The sequence below is a fragment of the Ciconia boyciana genome, chromosome 20, assembly GCF_034638445.1.
Source record: "Ciconia boyciana chromosome 20, ASM3463844v1, whole genome shotgun sequence".
Classification (NCBI taxonomy): Eukaryota; Metazoa; Chordata; class Aves; order Ciconiiformes; family Ciconiidae; genus Ciconia; species Ciconia boyciana.
In genome coordinates this window covers 744,074-763,586 of record NC_132953.1, presented here as the reverse complement: position 1 = coordinate 763,586, position 19,513 = coordinate 744,074, and the positions used below count along the sequence as shown (strand labels likewise).

At 51.5% G+C, this 19,513-nt stretch overlaps 1 protein-coding gene across 1 annotated transcript in view; it reads left to right on the top strand.

Moving 5' to 3' along the window:
- KIRREL3 (kirre like nephrin family adhesion molecule 3) overlaps nucleotides 1-19,513 on the top strand; it is a 342,948-nt gene that overhangs the window by 271,663 nt on the left and 51,772 nt on the right. Inside the window, exons 4-5 of the mRNA XM_072884708.1 lie at nucleotides 12,183-12,340; nucleotides 16,140-16,290. Of these exons, the coding sequence (XP_072740809.1) occupies nucleotides 12,183-12,340; nucleotides 16,140-16,290 (309 nt within the window). The remainder of the gene's footprint in view (nucleotides 1-12,182; nucleotides 12,341-16,139; nucleotides 16,291-19,513) is intronic.

Here is a 19,513-nt window from a genome sequence, read left to right as displayed (position 1 = left end):
AGACACGTGTCAATGCCGGGAACGTTGTGATTGATCGCGCTCCATCCTGGAAGGGCTGGTTTTGGTTTTCCTTTGAAACATCTGGCCCCGGCCAGTGTCAGAGATAAGGCATTGCAGCGCATTGATCAAACCCCATCTGATGGCTGCTGGATTCATCCGTAATGATTTGCTCGGCCCTTATTGCTGCCGCGGCTGAAGGAAGGTCTGCAGAGCCCGTGACCTCTGCAACTTAGGGACACACGTCCCTGGCATTCAGCAAGCCCCACGTGGGACCTGTCGGCTAGATAACATCATCGGCGGGTCGGCTCGTTTGATTGTTAAAGGCAGAGCTGTGCACAGCACTTACGATAAAGCTGGGGGGGGTGGTTTCTTGTTTGCTGGAGCAGGATGTCTGGCTGCAATTACACTTTTGCACAAGGAAAGCCGCGACAGGGCTGACTTAGCAGGCGGTTAGCACGGCGTGCCACCGGAGCCCTGCTGTCCTGCAGGTGGGAGTGGGGTTAGGACCTTCTCCGGCACGGCAGCGGGAGGATTTGGGGTGTGAGAGGCTGCGTAAGAGACTCGGGCCAGTCGTGTCAGGCAAGAAGTGTTTTCTAACCTGCTAGAGACCCCATGCTGGATGCTACAGTGGTTTTGAGTCCGGCTGCTTTGCACGGCCACAGTACTGGGGAGATGGGAGTGAAGAATAGCGCTGACAGATCTGGGACATGGCAGGGGATTAGTCTCTTTCGAAGGCCTTCATTTATTATTTCTGATAGCGTCTTACACCCAGGAGGGTTCAGCTGGTACCCAGATCAAAGCTCTCCGCTCCCAGCTAACCCCTGCATGTGTCGTCCTTGTCTCGGTGCTACCACAAGGCAACTGCTAAGTACCGTATTTCCATCTCCCCGGTGGGTCTCCCTGGCGCGAGCTGCCCTGGATTCCTCCGCAGCAGCAGGGCCGGGGATCTGAGCCAGAATCTTCCCTGACGGAGGCTGGAAAGAACATGGCTGAATGTGATGCGCATCCCGTTCCCACCTAGGAACCTATGGAGATTCCACCAAGGAGGAATCTCCAAGGACTTCCAATTGCTGACTTGCAGACAGGAGTAATTGCCCTGGCCGGGCTGATAGGTGCTGGAAAGGGATAGATCAGACATGGCTGTACTTCGTCTCCAACCGCCACAGCGTAGAGATGAGCTGTAGGCAACACCCCGCATCCATCTGTCCTCATCTGATCCTACATTAGCCCATCTCCGTCACAGCCATGCTTTAAGGTCCTGGAAGCCTCTCCATCCCTCCAAACTCAACCTGTGCTGAAGTCAGGTGCTCAGCGCTTGGGAGCAAGTATCTGTGTCCAAGTACGGACGGTTGAGTTGAGATCTTCTTGTCATGGCCACCAAGCTGCAAAGGTGAGATAGGAGCTTTCCCAACGGCTGGCAGGTCTAACCTAACGCATGCATGGAGAGCAGCGTGGGCAGCACTGCCTTCTCAGCGCAGGCAACAGCCTAAAATCCTGCACGCTACCCTTCCTAGTCGCCCAAAGTTAACGGGGGTGAAACTTCTTCATCCTTTCCTTCGGTTTGATTCGCTTTGCTGTGCAAACAGCCGGGGACAGCGGGGAGGGAGGACCAACCGAACCGTCATCAAGCATCCACAAAACAGCAGTAACAGCTCACGTCCCAGGCGTGGGCAGTGCTGGGGGGATTTTTCCTAGCCTGGCCTAAGGTCTTGTCTTTTCTCACCCCGCTCCTGTTCCCAGCTTCCTCGGTGACAAATCCCAGCAGCCAGCTCCAGGCTTCCTGCCTCCTTCTCCAGCCCTGGGCTGGAGCTGAGAAAAGCAGCAATAGCCAACTGCTTTGGGGAGCGGGCATGGTTTAAAGGGGAGCATGTGATAAAGCTGTGGCCTTTAAGAAAAAGAAAAAGCATCCTTTCACCTCTAAAAAAAAAAAAAAAAAACCAATAAAAATCAATCTTCCCAGACCCAAAGTAGAAAAAAAACCTCTTCAAATTGCAGTCGAGGCATGACAAGGCATGCCTGCGATTTCTCAATCAAGCGACAGAGTGCCCGGCATCGGTGGGAGCAGGCAGAGCTCCTCTCCCTCATCCGAGGCCAGCTCAGCCGGCTGAAACCAGGTACCTGCAAATCCCAGCTGGGCAAGGCTGAGAAATGCCACCCGGAGAGGGGGGGCAGAGAGCCTCTGGGACTGAGCGATTGCGTCAGTGCCGGGGCCACGACGGTGAAAATTAGCTACTGAGCTGGAAACACAAGCGCCTTTTTATTTTTTTTCTCCCAAAAACCTGGCAGGAGCCCGGAGGATTGAGGCTGGAGATGCAGCAAGGCTTGAAAAACCACCTTCCCCTTGCTATCCACACCCTGCAGGGAGCGGGGAGGGGCTGTGCCCATCCCCAGGGGATCTCCCACCCGCCGGCTTTCCTGGACGTCGACTGGGATGGGGGAGTTTTTCCTGGCGCTGAGCAGTGGGAGGTGATGCCCTCCCCGCTCCGGATACCGGGGGAGAGGGATGAGTCCTTCCCCTTTCAGCTCATTGCCTTACACCTTTGTCGCTTTGCTGCTGTGCCGGGCTCCCAGCAAAGCCCACCTGAAGGGAAATGCAGGATTTGACCAGGCTGGTCCCTGTAAGCCCTCAGCACTTGCCATTAGGATAGTACGTACCTGTGGCTAATTAACAGTCGAGGTGTTGGCCGGCGGAGGTCAAGGCATTTACAGCCTCCAGATGGATCCAGATAATCAAGCCCCAAATCTTCACAACTGAGTCCCAGTCTCCCATTTCTTCCAGCTGTGCTCAGCATCACAGTATTTTTGTGGTACCTCCCGGTTTCTACAGGACCAACAGCACCCGGGCGCTGCGGACACACGCCCGGTGAGCGCACCAGGACGATCGCACAGCGGGCATGTATTTCCAATTTGCTCGGGTGCCATAAATTTGCACAGAGCTCAGCAGGGACCCAGCTCTCTGCAGATGAGACCTGCTCTCGGTAATAGGCAAGCACCCCGCGTGCGGGTGAGAAGTGGGCAACGCGGCTCCGACGGGGCTCGGATGAGGCTCAGGCCTTTGAACCTCGCCGGAGCAGGCAGGATTTCTCCCATCCCATCCTGCAGGAGATGAGATCTAAGAGCAGCTCCCACCAGCAGCAGCTGGCTGAAGGAGGGGGCCAGCTCATGGGGTTTGCTTCAGAGCATACTTTCTTCCCTTTTTTCTTTCTTTTTCTTATTTTTTTAATGAACAGTAATAATCCTCCTTTTTTTTTTTTTTTTTTAAACAATTTGAAAATATCTGACATACGGGAAAAATAATGAATTCCATTTTTCGCCTGCATTCTCTGATCTGTCAGCCTGCACCCAGGAGCTGCGCTCGCAGGGGGAGGAGGAGGCGGCAGAGGGTGCTGGCCTACATTGGGTAGATAATGATTTTCCTGCCTCTCCCCCCTTCTAGGAGAAGGTTCAGGCATATCCTACAGTTGAGGGGAGATAGGAGACGGGCTATGCCACCAGTCCCTTTTGCTTTAGCCCTTTGTATTTCTGTTTGTGGGAGGGTATCCGCGGTGGTGTGTGGCTGCAGTAGGGAGGGGCGTGCTTGGAGGACCTTTCTGCAGCATGGCTCTGCCCATGGGCTTGGGGACTTGACCCACCAGGTCCCTGCTCCTTCTCCGTGCCTGCTGGCTGACGAGCTGCACAGTGGTTGTTGGCTCTAAGACAGAGTCACACAAGGCTGTGTTAATCTGTGCCTCAGTTTCCCCTCTCTGAGATAGGCAGTTCCCTGTGCTGGGGCAGCTGTGCGACAGGGGATCATATTAATGAATTTGATTATTACAGTGGTAACAAGGCCAGTGGGGCAGACAATTCTTCCTCCCTTCCTATCCCATCCCTCCCAACGCATCTGGGAAGCTTTACCCTGACCTTCCTCCATCCCAACAGGCAGAATTGGAGCCATTACTCACCATTGCCACGGGTCACACATCCGCCCCTCTCCTTAATCGTTGGCAATAGCCTTTGGTTTACGGAGAGCCAGGGCAACTTCTCATAGACACAAGCAAAACAAAACAGCTCCCCCCAAAGACTTGAGGACCCAAATTAGGGCTTGGCAGTAGCTGTTGACATGATCCCTCCAAACACCAACTTGACCGAGAGAATTAACTGAGGAACTGGCAAATGCAATATATTTGCTGGGGTTGTACTTCCCTTTCACCTGGAAGAGGAAATTTCAAGTTTCTGACTCTTTGTGGAGAGAATATTTCAAGTAAACAGTCAGTACCCAGCCAGCTACCTGTTTGCCTGCATGCCCGGCATCTGGCTGTTTATTAAAGCTTGGAGGGGTTTGCCAAAACTTTTTTTTTCCCCCTCATATGAAAGGCTTTTCAATAGAATACAAATGCTCATTTATCCTGTGTCAGGTCTGCTCGTGTTTTCTCCAAAAATGGATGCTGCCCAGAGCCATGTCTCACAAAGGGTTTCAGAACTTTGAAGTTTGTCTTAATTCCAATCTGACATGAAAATCAAATATTTAAAACACTCTCTAGGAAAGAATCTGGGACCAACTCCCTCCCTCAGCTTGAAAAAGCAGAGTATTGCAGTGATAGCCCTCCACATGACCTGGAGAGGGGTTTGGTGGGGGAAGATCAGCCCCTCCTGGGCAGAGAGTGGGAAAGTGGAGCTGAGCTGGTGCATTCAGGCAGAGCCTTGCTGCAATTAAATGAAGCCATCTCTGCGAAGCTCTTCTGGGTTTGAGGAATCTGCATTCTCCAGCAGGACACCATTCCACCAGAGAAATCCAGCCTGCTGACCCAAAGAAATCTAGAAAATGGGAGACTTTCAGTGGCTGGATGGAAACAGAGACAAATCATTAGGGGAAAACAAAAAAAAAAAAAAAGGTTTTAGGAAATATTAGCAGTTTGTTTCCCACGAGCTTCTTAATGTGAGGAGGGTCCCTGCATCACTCGGGTGCGCAGACAGACAGGAGGGAAACAGGGATGCAGGTTGCTTTGGGTGCCGAGCTTCACCCCCCACCAGCTGCCAGGGCAGCAGCACTGTGTGCCCCCTTGGGATGGAGAGGAGGCAACCCACCCACCCACCCACCCTCCCGCTCAGACACACATGCTGAAGTGCCACAAGACAAATAGGCCCGAGAAAATGATGCACTACTTAAACTTTCATCACTATTTTTCTCCCTGCTCCCCTTGTTTCTTTTGATTTATTTTTTAGCGTGTTTTCCCCAGGCTGTGCTGTTTGCCTGCATCTGTTTCCTCTCCTTCTTCACTCAGCAGCAGCCAGGCACCTTTCTGAGGGCACCCACAGCTGCCCTGCATTTTTCAGGCTGTCCAGGCTCAGCTCCCTTGGGTCAGCAAGATGAATGAGGCAGCAGAGCGCCAGCAGCGGAGCAGCGTCAGGCTGGGGTAGACGCAGGCTGGACACGGAGGGACAGCACAGGACCTCTAGACATGGCATCCCCCCTCTTGCTCTCCCTCCCTGGCCAAGCAGGGACTCCGGGGCAGCACGTTAAGACTCATCCGTATTGCACAGACCATGCAATTGCCATACAAGAGCCCCATCCTGTTTGCACCCTTCCCGGGGTGGGTGACCCTGCCAGGGCTCGGCACGAGACGCAGGAAGGGTGCCAGTCATGTAGGCATCCTCCCAGCGACCAGCCTTCCATCCCATGCCAATCTCAGCAGGACCAGAGGCCGGCAGCACACGGGTGGGAGGCTGTACACTTGGAAGCAATGCCAGCATTGGCACCATAGCCAGCGTGGCCTCTGTAAATTGACAGTGTGCAACACAGACTGAATTTTTTCAGCCTGCCTTATGTAGGGAAGGAGGACACAGGCAGCTTTGCCAATTGTTTTCCTTGAAGAGCTGAACGTCATCCTGCTGAGCAGCCTGCAGACAGAAATGGTCTCCAGGTTGCAGATGTAGGATGCAAAGGATAATCTGGTCGGTCATGCTTGGTGGAGGGAATATTACGAGTTGGAGTCAGGACTCTCAGCCCTGTGACTGAACCCAGTTGCAAACTCAGACCGCTTGCTCTGTATTGTCCCTTTTTCCTTACCTGCCAAAGCTCCTCATCTGCAAAGGGACTGCAATCCTAATTGCATCAGGAAGGGGAGAGGTAGAATGGATGCACATGAGGATGGTTGAGGGGAAGATGCAATTGCAGCCCAGGATTAGGTTTCCTCCAGAGCTCAGGTCACCAAGCCCCACAGAGTTGCCATAAATCTCCAGTTAGTGCTGCCCTGAAAAACATAACCCATGACAGCACTCAGACACAGCGAAATCTCAGCCTTTAAAGTGTTGGACAAAACCTAAGAGCCTGTTTATATCCTTCCTAGCTCTGAAGAGCTGCTGGAAATCTGAATCCTAAATGTGTAAAGTCCTGATAAATGAAAAGCTAAACATTCATGTAGCTGTAAGCTGCTCTGCAGTGGTTTAGGCCCTCACAATTTGTAGCCTTCCAGCTTGATAATACAGTGAGACCCTAGGCAGTCTGCTGGGAAACTACTGCCAGAAACACAATCCCTATAAGGGGATTCTCTTATCCAGTGTAGCAAGCTCCATCCTAAAAGCAGTTTGGTTTCCTAGCCCCTTTTCCTCCTATTGGGAAGCTATCCTAGATACTTGATGAGACAGAGAGCCTTCTTTCTTCCCCAGTGTCCAAATTTTCCTGCTTTTTCCCTTGTCTTCTCCCGACCTTCCCCCAGTTCTTTCACTGCAACCAGTCATAGGCTCCCAGCCTTCATTTTGCTAAATTAAAGCAGCCAATCTCTTCTGATCTCACCTGGTAGGAAAGCTGCTCTTTGTCCCTTGATCAGCTCCACAGCCTTTCTCTGTGCCGATCCCAAACCGAGTTCAACATCCATGAGTGTGGCCAAACCCCCCCCAAGATCTCAAGAGCATCTTGCAGAGCAACACACTACTGGCCTCTGCAAAACACCCCCAAGGCTGGCAGGGAAAGCAGAGATTGGTTTCAAAGAGGAGGCAGTTCCCTGCAGTTATCGAGAAGAGGATGTGCCAGTCCCAAGTGGAGCACCAAAATGATACAGCAGCTAATTAACTCCGCATTTTGCCAAATGTCATTAACACCAAGCTTACTGTCAACATCACACCCCGCCAGTCTTGTTACGTTGACCCACTTGCAGAGGGCAAGCGCCAAAAAGGAGCAGGACAAGATCTTCCTGGGAAGGTAAGGAGACCACAGAGGCTGCAGGTTGAATGCTGCTTCTTTCACAAGCACCTTGCCAGCCAGCAAACCTGGACTCAAAATGCCTCGGCATGGAGCAGAGATTGGATTTGCAGAGGAAAACACTCTTCACAGGGTTTGTATTGCAAAAACTTCCACAGCAAGCAGCTGTATGCAGATCAGGGCAGCGCCTGGGTACGGTCACCCGGAGCAAGTGTACTATGATGCCCTCATAAGCTTGACTTGTCTACAAGAGGCAAACATGCCTCTTTGACAAGCCTGCGATGCAATGTCTGAATACACAAACAATTCGCTGCACCAGAGCAAAGCTTCCAGATCCACCCTCGCTGCATGAGAGGGTCAGCTGAGCCAACTGAATCCCTCCAGGCTGTCTCCCTGGGGCTCCCCACGCTTTCCTTACTATAGAGACAAAATACAAGAGCAAGCGTACCCTTGTTCAGCTTGGCTTCATCATCTCCATAGGGCCTCGTGTTCTCACTGGAAGGCAGCTGGCCCACCAAGTACTGTTAGCAAACCACTGTGGAAGGCTGGGGATGCTTTTGGTCTACACTTAGACTCTCAGCTTTGGGGCTAGGAAGCACCTTCCAATGGTTTGTAGCATGTTGTGATCACCAAAAGCATCTTCTGGTCACTGTTATTTGCTTCACACACATGTAAGATGAGCCCAGAGCCTTGAGTGCCCCAGACCCCATGGGGAAGATGAGCAGTGCATCGGTGAAGCCTTACCCAAGGGATCTCGTTCCTCAGGGGGACACTTGTGCCCAGTCTAACATCAGCTGAACGTTCCTTGCAGACACATGGCTCAGAGCAATCCTCAGGGGCTGCTCAGTGTCAGCCCAGCAGCTGGGTGGCCCTTCCCCACCGGTGAGCATTTGGGGTTGAATCTCTTAACACTGTCCCAGGAAAAGGCGGCTCATTACACAAACCCAACAGCAAGGAGGTACCAGCCACAACAACAACAAAAAGCAGTCAGCCTTAATTAGGAAGAAGTACTGGTGGCTGGAGGGCTTTTTGCTTTCTCCACTTCCAGGAGCTGCCTTCTGCCTGGAGGATCCTGTTATCTCAATAACTATGGCTGATAATTGAGGCTCTGTCTGCTCGCCACAACGCTGTCCGGCTGACCAGCTGCTGGGAGCATTTAGAGACATCTATGCTATTTCTTAGTCAAAGCTGCAGTGTTAGCCTGGGGTATTAGTTCAGCGCTGAATAATTCTGCATGGTCTTATTGATTAATCATACAGTTAAGTCTTGCAGGGCAGGACTGTATGCAGGAAAGCCTCTAACTAGCCAACTAATTTAAGAAGTTGCTGAATGCACAGCCCAAGAGCAACACGCATTTATTTCTATTTCTTTATGCTGATGTGCTGTAAAACGGGCTTTTCCCAAAGCAGTCCAAAGGGCGAGGAGCAGAGACCCCAAGCTGTCCTTACTCATCCGAGCAGCCCACAGCTATAGAGAACAGATTAATGCCTGTCCAAGGCTGGCTTAAAAATATTCAGCAAGCCCTGGGTTTTGACAGAAAATGCGGGTTTTGATGGGGGAAGCTTGTCGTTGTCTTTGGAAAGTTCTGTCTGCAGTGAAGGGCAGAGCAGTTCTCCAGCTGAGGTCCTGAGCGCACTGTGAGGAACAGGAGATCTTTTGCTGGGGAGTTCCACCTCCCACCCCAGAAGGTCTCAGTGCAACGTCCATTTGGGGCTAATCTGTCTGGAGTCCCAGCCCATAAGCAGCTGCACGTCATCCATCTCTCTGGCTTGCTCCTGTCCTTTTGTGGGCTTGAGCCATCATGGATCCCTTCTCTTTCATCCTCTTTTTAAACTTTCCTGGCATGTAAAGGTTAACTCCATTTTCTTCGCTGTCAGGAATAACCCCCGCACACACAACCCCAAACAACGCTTCCTATTTATATCCCTGAATTAATCAGAAAGGCTAGCACTTCTACATCTACGTGATTAAAAATTAGGAGACCGGATTCTGTAGTGGTGCCTTATAATAACTAATCCTGGGAGCACAGTGGATGAATAATGGATCATGGCTCTATGCTACTGGCTTCTTGCTTTCCCTTCTTTTTATCTTTCTCTTCCTCCTCCTCCTTTCCCAGGCTGGAGTTGGAGTTTGGGGAAGGAATACATCCATCCTTCATTCTGCAGAAGTTAGAGCTGTTGAGAGACATTGCCAATTCCTATTCATCAGACCCTCTCCTCCCCAGCCAGATCCCCGGGTTAGGGAGCCTGGAGACCATCAATAATTCATGGCCACATGAATAACTGGGGGATGATAACCACTTACTTGGGAAGATGCGATCAGGACCCATTCTCTCTCCTTCTCATCTCCTTAAGCAGCTCCCCAAGTCTTGCTGCTAATCCAAGAGAGGGAAACGGGAGCAAAACAGTTGGTTAGAAAACAAGGGTTTCTGGCACAGGGAAGACAAGTGGTTCCATGCATGAGGTTGTTCCCCGTCCCATGTCCCCTGGGTTTCATGGCAGCTAAGGGACAGGCTGGAGTGCTTTGAGGGGGTGATGTTAAACCAGTGACTGCAAAAAAAAAAAGAAAAGCAGCCTTCAGATGTCAGCCAGTGCAACAGGACAGCGGTCAGGAATATTAAACAGCCCACCACAAAAGTCCCTTCATTTAATTCTGAGATGCTCGTCAGAGGAAGGCTTGTGGGTTGGTTTTTTCCCTGCTCCACAAGATGAATTTCCAATATTTTACAAGCTGAGGTCAAATTCAATTAATAGCTTCAGTGAGGAGAAAAAAAACTGTTGAAAAAAATCTCACTTTTTAAAAAATGGTATAAACTCATCCAACGAAGGCATTGTTTTTTAAAAAGTGGAAAGAAATACTTCCTTAATAGTTAAATAGCATCAGAATGAAGCAGAATTTTCCACATTTTCCTATTCAGGGGCTGACGCATTTCAACTAACCCAAACCGCAGATTTTCACTCTTTTTCACTCTTGTAGCCTGAAAAAATGTACATTTTGGATCCATGTAGAAAAGCTTTTTTTCCCCCCAGCCCCTGGGTTCCACCCACTGAGCTGAAAAATCCCATTACTCACAGCGTTTGGCAGATGTGTATGTGACCAGCCTTGTGTGCAACCAGCACATCTGCCTTGCCTACAAATCCTGCGCCGATGCAGGCAGCCACCTTTGAATTGTCAGAGAACATAATCCCCTTCCATCTCCTGAATTCAGCCCAGCACCAGAGGAGCCAGCGAGGAGGTTTTTTTTAAATATTTCTCAGCCAGCTAAAACACCCGGGCAGCTCAGGAGCAGAGACATACTTGGGGATTGCAGAGCCCAACTTAGACATTGACTTTGCATGGCTCAGCCTGGTGCCAGCCAGCTCAGGGAAGGGGGCAACAGCACTGACTTGTAACAAAAGCAGCTTCATTTTGGTGGAAAATTGGCTGGTTTCACCCAGCTGCATCCCCTCTGTAAGGATCCTGAAGGGTAGGAGGCTTTTGCCACCTGCTCCTGAAGCTGGGTGTGAAGCAGCAATGTCTTTCTACATCCTTTGCTAGCATGAGCTTTGCTGCTTGGGCAAGAGGGGCTGCAACAGGCATGCCTTCCCACCGCGTCCTCCACATTTCTGCTGGCTTCCCAATGCTGCGTGAGCCCCAAGAGCTCCTGAAACAGGCTATGAGGTGGCTGGGCAACCAGTCTATCTGTAGCAAGACCTGCGTTTGGTTGCCCAAAGGATCTGGTTGGGAAGAGCTGGACTGACAGCTGTACAGAGCTCTCCATCCTCAGAGCAGGTCTTGGCCAGAGCAGCCCCCATCAGGGTAGCAGAGATGAAGGGTCCTCTCTGCAGGATGAAAGGGCAGCCCCTCTCTCCAGTTGAATTTCCCATCTCTTACCACACTGGGGGTGTTTAGAGATGCCAGGCTTCAAGAGCTAGTCACAGAAGAGGAGACCATGCTCAGGTGCCCCTCATCTCCTGCTTCCCCATTTCCATCCCTCCTTGTCTCTGGTATGAAGTGCTTGCTAACGCAAGAAACAGATGCCCAGGGGCTGTGCGATACCAGCAAAGCCACATCCTGTAAAGAGGATGCAGCCTCACACAGGCTGTCAGGCTGAGGTGGTTTCAAAGGGAGGTTGAGATCTTAAATGTCTCCTTGACATCCCTGGCAAAATCTGCTTTCACAGAGGGAGACGCTTAAAAGACTCACCGCCGTGAGAGGGAGTCTGACCGAACGAGAGGAGTTTCACAACCTTTTGTGCAGCGAGACGGCAGCACAGACAATGAGCAAAAGCGACAGGGAAATCAAAGCAGGGCGCAGGAGTGCTCGGGGTTCCTCCATCCCTCCATGAGGGAGGGCTGGCAAGGGAGCCCTCTTCAAAGGCAGGCAGTCTGGAAACCATGCTCCTGATGCCGATAAGCTGTTTTCCCCCTTCGAGTGCAATAGGTAGCAGTCCCAACCCAGCTCCCCTGCCCTTCTCCTCCAAATCATGGTCACCTACCTTCCAATTTGCAGTCAGAGGAGCAGGGGTCAGACCAAAGCCCCTCCGAGCCCCATATCCTGTGTCCAGCAGCAGCCAGTTATAGTTGCCAGGGGAGGAACGGAAGAACAGGGCCAGTAAGCAGGGATATTTCCTTCAAATACTCTCCATCCTCCCACAGTTGGCAGCTCAGGGACATCCTGGGCCAGAGGCGTTTCTGAGTATTTAGTAGCCCTTGGGGGATTTCTCTACCACAGGCTTGATCCTTCATATTACTGCAAAGCTCAGGCAGCCACCTGGCCCGCATCCCCTCTAAAACTTCCGACAGTTTCTGCCAAATCTGGGGCGCAGCTTTCTTGTCAGCAGCGACAGGCAAGCCAGCTGTAACGTGGCGAGATGGGGTTGCATGGTGCCGCAGCCACAAAGGCAGCTGCAGAGGTCTGAGAGGTCACAATCCAGTCCTGGCAGCCCAGACCCCGCAGGTAACTCCAGGAAGGTTGGTTTCATGCTAGCGAATGACATCGTCCCCTCTGTGCTTTTTCCTTGCAGTTCCTCCAGATGATCCTGTCATTATGGGGGGGCCCATCATCAGCCTGAGAGCAGGAGACCCCCTCAACTTGACCTGCCATGCAGACAACGCCAAGCCAGCAGCCTCCATCATCTGGATGCGGAAAGGAGAAGTCGTCAATGGAGCCACCTACTCCAAGGTGAGGCAGGACAGGGCTGGGGACACACGCTGTGCTCTTCTCTTGCTTCAGAAAGGTGTGCCAGGCCTGGCACCACTCTTCACGCAGCCCCAAAACATCTAGGGCAGTGCCTTCAGCTCTGCAGAGCTGCGACTCTCACCCTACATCACCCCATACGACCTTCCCGACGGAGAGGCTGGGAGGAAAACAGGCAGGAGGACGCAAGTGAGAAACTACAAATTGTCACCAGAACAGGCTCTGCTCTGAACTTGGCTGGCTTTTTGTAGCCTCTCACAGCTTGTCATTGCCTGGCATGCCCACTTCACCCCCCAAAATCCCACCTGGGTGTGGTGTTAATATAGTGTCCAGCACCACACAGCCCGCACTGACCTGGCCTTGGCTGTAGCAGAACCTCTGGATCAAAAGGTGGTTGCAGTGATATACATCCCCTCCTCCAGCTGCAATTTTCCATGAAAAATTGTCAGGGTTGTTGGCATTTTTTAATTTAAACGGAAAGCCTTTATTGGGTCATAAAGGAAAACATCAAAGAGCAATCAACAGCATACTCAGAATGGGTACCCACATGTTCTCCTGTTTATAGATGCCTGATGTCTGGTAAGTGCTAAAGAATCAGTAACACTTGACATTTCTAATGAAAATTTCTAAAGAACAAGATTTGAGACATAAAATGGGTCAGTTTGCAGCCATTTGTAATGCAAACAAACTTCAAAGTCAGGAGTCAAAGGCATTCCTCGCGAGCTCCTGAAGATCTTTAATAAACATTTCACCCTCTGCTACCACTGTGAAGGTTCCACCCAGCCTCCTTCCAGCAACATCCTGATCTGCCTGGAAGAGCAGAGGAGCCAAAACACCCTCCTCTCCTCCTCCCTGCCACTCTGCAGAGCCCACCGATATCTCAGCTGCAGCTCACTGCTTCCTTGGAGCTGAGGGGTGCGAAGAGAGAGGGAAATGGCCCCATCTCCCTGTCTGCAATGCAAGAGGCAGCACTAATTAAAGCCAGAGAAAACTGACCTCTCCCTCTCTCACATCAAGTGGAATTAATTAAAAGCGAGGCCATTGACATGCAGTTGTTTATGACTTATTCTGTTCAACCCAAGCCTTCCCCTCCACTGCAGCCTGCTCAGACCTGGCCCTGGGGAGCCAACATTTAAGCCCTTTCCCTTTCAGACCCACAAGTAATGGGTATCAGAGAAGAAAGAATGCCCTTCTTTTCTTTTTCTTTAAATTATTTCCAACAAAAAAAAGTCTTCTGAAGCAGAGCTTTCAGGCTGCAGCTGCATCTGACATGCAGCACAGAGATTTCATGGCATTTTAAGCAGCTGTCAGGGATGGTCTGGAAGGGGAGGCCTGTTCTGCATGGGGGAACCATCTTCCCCTTTTCCTGGGGTCAGAGGGATGGCGTTGGCTGATCTGGTGATGTTGAACCTCAGTTCCTCCTGACTTACTTGAGATTTTCGTGAGGCCCTTCCACAAATGCTTCCCTGCCACAAGCAGGGAAGAGGAATGCTCGGGGCCAAGCACGCGCAGGGGTGGTCAGCCAGCACCGGCTGCATCAGAGCTTGTCCCCTCAAGCACCGCGGTCCCCACACACGCACAAGAAACCCTAACTTGACCATTTCCGTGACTGTCTTAACCTTGTGAAACATTAAAAAAGAAAAACACCCTTCAGAAAAACTAATGGCTAATTTTAGCCATTTTTTTGAATGGGATGTTTTGATTTTGGGGGGGGGTCTGAGAAACCTCTCCCTTTTGAGGCTCCCTTTAAGATCATTCCTCAATTTTCCTCTCTCTGCTTTTTCAATAAAACTAAAACCCAACTCAGGTTTCATTTGATCCAGATCAACCAAGAAGAAACACTGTTCAGGTTACAGATTGCCTGAAACCATTTATACTGAGTGATAATTTCTTTGTTCCTCTGAATTTCCAACCCACCAACTGATTAACATGCAGCCCCCCACAATCACAGCCAGGCAGTACAGAGTAGCCATGGCTGGCTGAAAGCCCCCATACTGCCCCTGATCCCTATTGAAGGGGACAGGGAACGGTCCCTATAGCCATAGGGGGTGTTATAGGATCCTGGAGGGTTTGGAGGCTAACCCAGAGCTCAGGGGCACTGTGTGGGGAAGGTCCTGCACAGGCTTAGGGTTCACCCCATCCTCAGCACCAAAAGCGGGGCTGTTCCACAAAGGAGGGGCACGCAGGGTGACAATAAAGCAAGCACAGGCAACATCCTTACCACCAAGGGCACAGCACCAGCGCAAGAGGAGCAGAGCAGGTTTGGTGGTTGTAGCAGGGTCAACCACAGCGCAGCAATCTCCAGAAAGTCCATAGTGATGGGGCAGCTCTGAGGTCAAGGCAGAAAATCCAGCCCACATCAGCACACCCAAAGCAGAGCCTGAGCTAGAGCTGGAGCTTAAGTCCAGCTCCTGGGCCTATGGGTGAAGAGCTCTTGGGTAGAGGCCCCAGATGAGGTTCGTCAGGGAAATTAAGGACTGCTGGTGCACTTAGGCCCTGATGATCATGTACTAATAGGTCTTGGTCCTGCTTCTCCCCAGCTTCTGGGCTGATTGTGGGGACAATTTCTCAGCACCTTGTCTAGTTGCTGAGACGTTCCTTGTCCAGTGCCTGGCGGAGACACAAACCTATATGCATGAACGCTGTGTCACGACGAAGCCAGGTGGTGAAAGCATTAGTCTTGCTGCCATATGTTTATAATTCGATAAAGCACTTGTCTTACATTGTGAGGAGGAAACTTGAAGGATATGGACTTAGAGAGAGAATCTGCCTGGCAGGGTCCAAAATACATAGTTATGGGATGGGTGTATCCGTGGGCATTTACCACTATTATCAACGGCTGGGAAAAGCTGTTTTTCTGGCATTTCTGGTCCCCGGAGGATGTTGATAAACCGGAGAGAGGTCAGAGAATGATTAAAAGATTGAAAACCATGCAACATCTTCAGAGGCTCCGAGGGCTCGGTCGGTTTAGTTTACCAAAGGCAGGGCTACAGGGTGACGTGACCACGGTCTGTAAGAACTTGCAGGAGGATTAGGAGTTTGATAAGGCAGGGCCCCCGGGGCTCGCCGATAAAGGCGTGGCAGGGCAGCACAGCTGGAAGTCGAAGTCAGATAAGTCCGGGGAAGAAACAAGGTGCCAAGGCTGAGCAGATAGAGATGGTTAACCGCTGCCGTACCAGGCTCGAGGTTTTGGATCTCCGGCATCCTTGGGTGTCCGTCACAGCGATCACCAGCACGAGGCGAGCCAGAGTGGTGATGATTTACCAGGGGCTGGTCTGGACCACTGCACGGCAGCCAGGGACCCACGGCCAGGAGCAGTCCCGTGCTGCTGGCAGCTGGCATCACCACTCATTGCTATGTAAAGTGGCCCAGGCAGCTTTTTGCGCTCACCTGGCACAGGTGCAGAAGGTGACGGCAGGTTCAAGAAGCCGAATGCCCTGTCTGTCCCCCAGCTCCCTCTTTCCTGGGACGGTGGGTGACGTGTATCTCGCTGGAGCTGTGATTCTGAGGTCTAGGCACAGCAGGGCTGGAGGGAAGCAGATGGGACTTAAGTGCCCGGTTCCCAGGGAAGTGCAGTGAAATTTGTCTATGCTATTCCCCTAAGGCTTCTTGGCAGATTCCAGCCAGAGGAATTGTTATTGCAGAGAGCGCTGCTTGGCTGAGAAACACATACGAGCGAGGGCTAGCTGTGTGTATGCAGAGCCTGGCACGGCGCTTGGCATGGGGAAGGGGCCCCTCTCCTGGAGGAAACTGCCTTTTCTCATCTCTGTTTCTCTCCCCACAGACACTTCTCCGTGACGGCAAGAGGGAGAGCATCATGAGCACCCTTTTCATCTCCCCCTCCGACATTGAGAACGGGGAGAGCATCGTCTGCCGCGCCACCAACAAAGCCATTCCCAGCGGGAAGGAGACCTCCGTCACCATTGATATCCAGCGTGAGTACACGGCCGGCTGAGCTACCTCTGGGTACCGCGTGATCCCAGCCTCCCTGCTCTCTCCATCGCTGCCCCAGGCCTGCCCGCGTGGGTCTGACTCCAGTCAGAAGCAGGGTGCTGGGGTTTAGGGGTTTCCCTTTCCTGGGATTTACTGGTACATTGATACGGTGAAGTCAGAGACAAGAGCTCTCATCTCCCCTGAGCTCCCTGGGGCACCAGACGGACACGAACACCACGGGGACAGGCTGCTTCCCAGCTTTTGCGTCTTGTGTCCATGGTTTTGTGCAAAAGCAGCACCAGCTGCCATGCTCTGGGTGGCCGGTGGGCGTTGCACGTGGACGGACTGTGTGCCCTCATCCAGGCCTCTGGGGTCTCTGGAGCAGGGATGTATCCCAAATGTTTTTGGCTGAGAAAGCAGCGTCTCTGGACGCGGCCAGTAGCAGAGATGAGGCCCATTAAGATTTCTGTACAAAAACACATGTTTCCAGTCTTGCAAGCTGCTCAACGGTAAGTTTTTTGTATTGTTCTCCACTGAGGTAGCATGTTAGACACCTAATCGGTGGGAAGTCTCCCTCCTGTGAAATACAGCTAGTGTCAGTCACCATCTGATGGGGACGGGTGTGTGTCGAGAGCCATATCATTTGCCCTTTACTGTAAATCCATGAAGCAAAATCTTCCTTCCTCAAAAACTGACGTTTCACAGATCTCTTCCCTCCTCCCCTGCAATAGCTGTTGTTCTCGGGCTCATCCTGACCTCCCTCCAGCCGGGCTTCATTTGCACACACAATTCCTGCAGCTGTATTTACCAACAATTTGCAAATGCAGGGTGTTCAATATTAGCATGCCAGCTGCTTTCCAGAGTCCAATTAAAACTGGCTGAACAAACTCAAGCACAGCAGAAAATTCACCATTTAAGACTCCCAGCTTTTGCTGCCGGAAGATTAACAGGCTCTTGGGTCTCTGGATAGCATGTCCTGACAGAACCGGCCAGATAAAATGAGATAATAGCATGGGTTATTTCACAGCCGGCAAACAGTTACAATAGCTGGAGACGCACACGCATTCTCACAAACAACGCAAAGCCGGAGACATCATTACACAGTGCTGTACAGTGCGGGGCAGGAGACGTGAGCTGAATCCTTGAGCCTGATGGAATCGGCTTTGAAAAGAGAAAGACCCAATAAAGAACACCAATTTCCACCCCGAGCTATTAAATACTCCATGCTGTGAAAGTAATAATAATAATATCCTATCCAGCTATTAAAAGTATGTTGTTCTTAATGGGGTCTAATGAGGATATCAGTTTCCCAGTGCTGGATGGGTGATGGAGGGATAGAAAAATACCAAGATGGATTAACCAGACTGCGGTGGGGTGGGTTTCGTCCCGGATGCAAGAGCCTCCTCTAGCTGCTGCCTCTAGTCCATTAGGTTTCACTCCCAGCCTGGTAGGCAATTGCCTGCTTTCTCTTTGTGAAGAGCTAAAGGTACTTTTCTGAAGCAAAAATTATCTAGGCCACTCATTTCTCCTGGGGAACTGTCCTGGGCAAGGCTGGCTGCAAAGGCAAGGTAGGCTGCATACCCTTCTGCACCACCCCGGCGAGGAAAGGAGCTCCTTCCCGTGGGTCTTCTTCCAACAGCTAGCAGAGAAGCAGCACCTTGGGGGAAAAAAAAAGCGGTTTCTGCAAGGATAAGGAGGTAGGCAGCAGGTTTTGGCTGGTGAGCTTTCTCCAGCCCGGCACAACCTGCTGCATTTCACCCTGGAGCCTGCGCATCTCTGCCTCCACGGTTCACACCATAGCAAACGTTGCCCAGCTGCACAGTTCGGAAGAGATGGCCTTGCAAAATAATCCCAGGGAACCAAAAATAATCCCTCCCAGGAAGCAGCAGCCTGGTAAATCACTCCTCCTGCTTTCGTTTTCTTTTGCAACTCAAAAGAGCATCAAAAATGCTCGCGCTCAGCAAAGAAACGCCAGGGAGGGGGTTATTTCCTACGCAGGGTGTATGCGCGTGGTGGGAGAGAATATCCTTTCAGCTGACGCAAAGTTGAAGTTTGGCTCCCATCAATCTCATGCAGGCACTGCCTGACCATCTTAGCAGCAATGAAATAGCTGAGTCATAAAACCCTCCCCTTCCAAAAAAAAAAGGGGGGGGGAGAGGGGAAAAGGAACTGAAAAAAAAACCAGCCCAGTGCAGGGTCTGTAATGGAAACACTAAGCGACTCCAGCTGGAACATCTGTTCAATGTGATTTCCGTTCCACCAGCCACATCAAAGTCAGCCTCCTGTGAGTTATGCGCCGAACATCACAAGTGGGATTAAAATCATGTTTAATAGTTTGATACGCCATAAACTATTTATACTGCCAGAGCCCAGTGGCTCTGTGGAAATGCACATCCAGTGTGGCGGGATGGGGAGGAGCAGGGTTATTGCTTATCCAAAGCCATTTGCTCCAAGCCTCTGCACACACGCGTGCAGTTGCTCATTTTTACACCTTTTTTTTTTTCATGGCAAGAAGGGATTTGACTGCATCTGTATTTTTTGCAGGAGGTGGGAGCAGGAGAAAGAAAGTGGAGGGTCTGAGGCCCAGGGCGATGAGCAAACGGAGGGCCCCGTCGCTGTGTTGGAGGGTCTCCTGCTGTGTTTGTAGCACTGGAGTATTTCATTCCCTTTTGTGCTTCCCACTGGGGAGTGTGAAAGCCCAGAGCTGAAGAGGCATCTTAGTCTGCTTCCAGCTCCTCGTTCCTGCTCATTTGGCCCACAGGCTGCTTTAGGATTCAGGGTAGAGGTTTGGAAGGGCTTGTCTGGGGGTCCAGAGGGGAGAGGAGCACGGAGAGGGGTCTGCACGTGCCCAAGAGGCTGCAGCGCAAGAGCCAGCGTGGTGCCTGCAGCCCGTGGAGCTCAGCCCGTGACCCCAGCCATCATCTCCCAGGTGCTAATTGAAAATCGCGGGAGCCGAGGGGCTCGCTCAGGTGCCTCGCTGACTGCACGGCTGGTGAGGAGCGATGCTGGTCCCCCGGTGCGAGCGTGCTCGCGGGGATTCGTGGTACCTGGGCGCGCGAGCATTTGCACGCGTGCTCTCCTCCCGGCTGCCTGGAGGCTAGCTCTATCTGATGCCATCATTCAAATTAATTACAAGAAGCCAGGCAGGAATTATAATTGTAACCGAGTGGAATTACATTCTGATGAGTTACAATTTGTCTCTTTTTTGTTGTTCTTTAAGATACC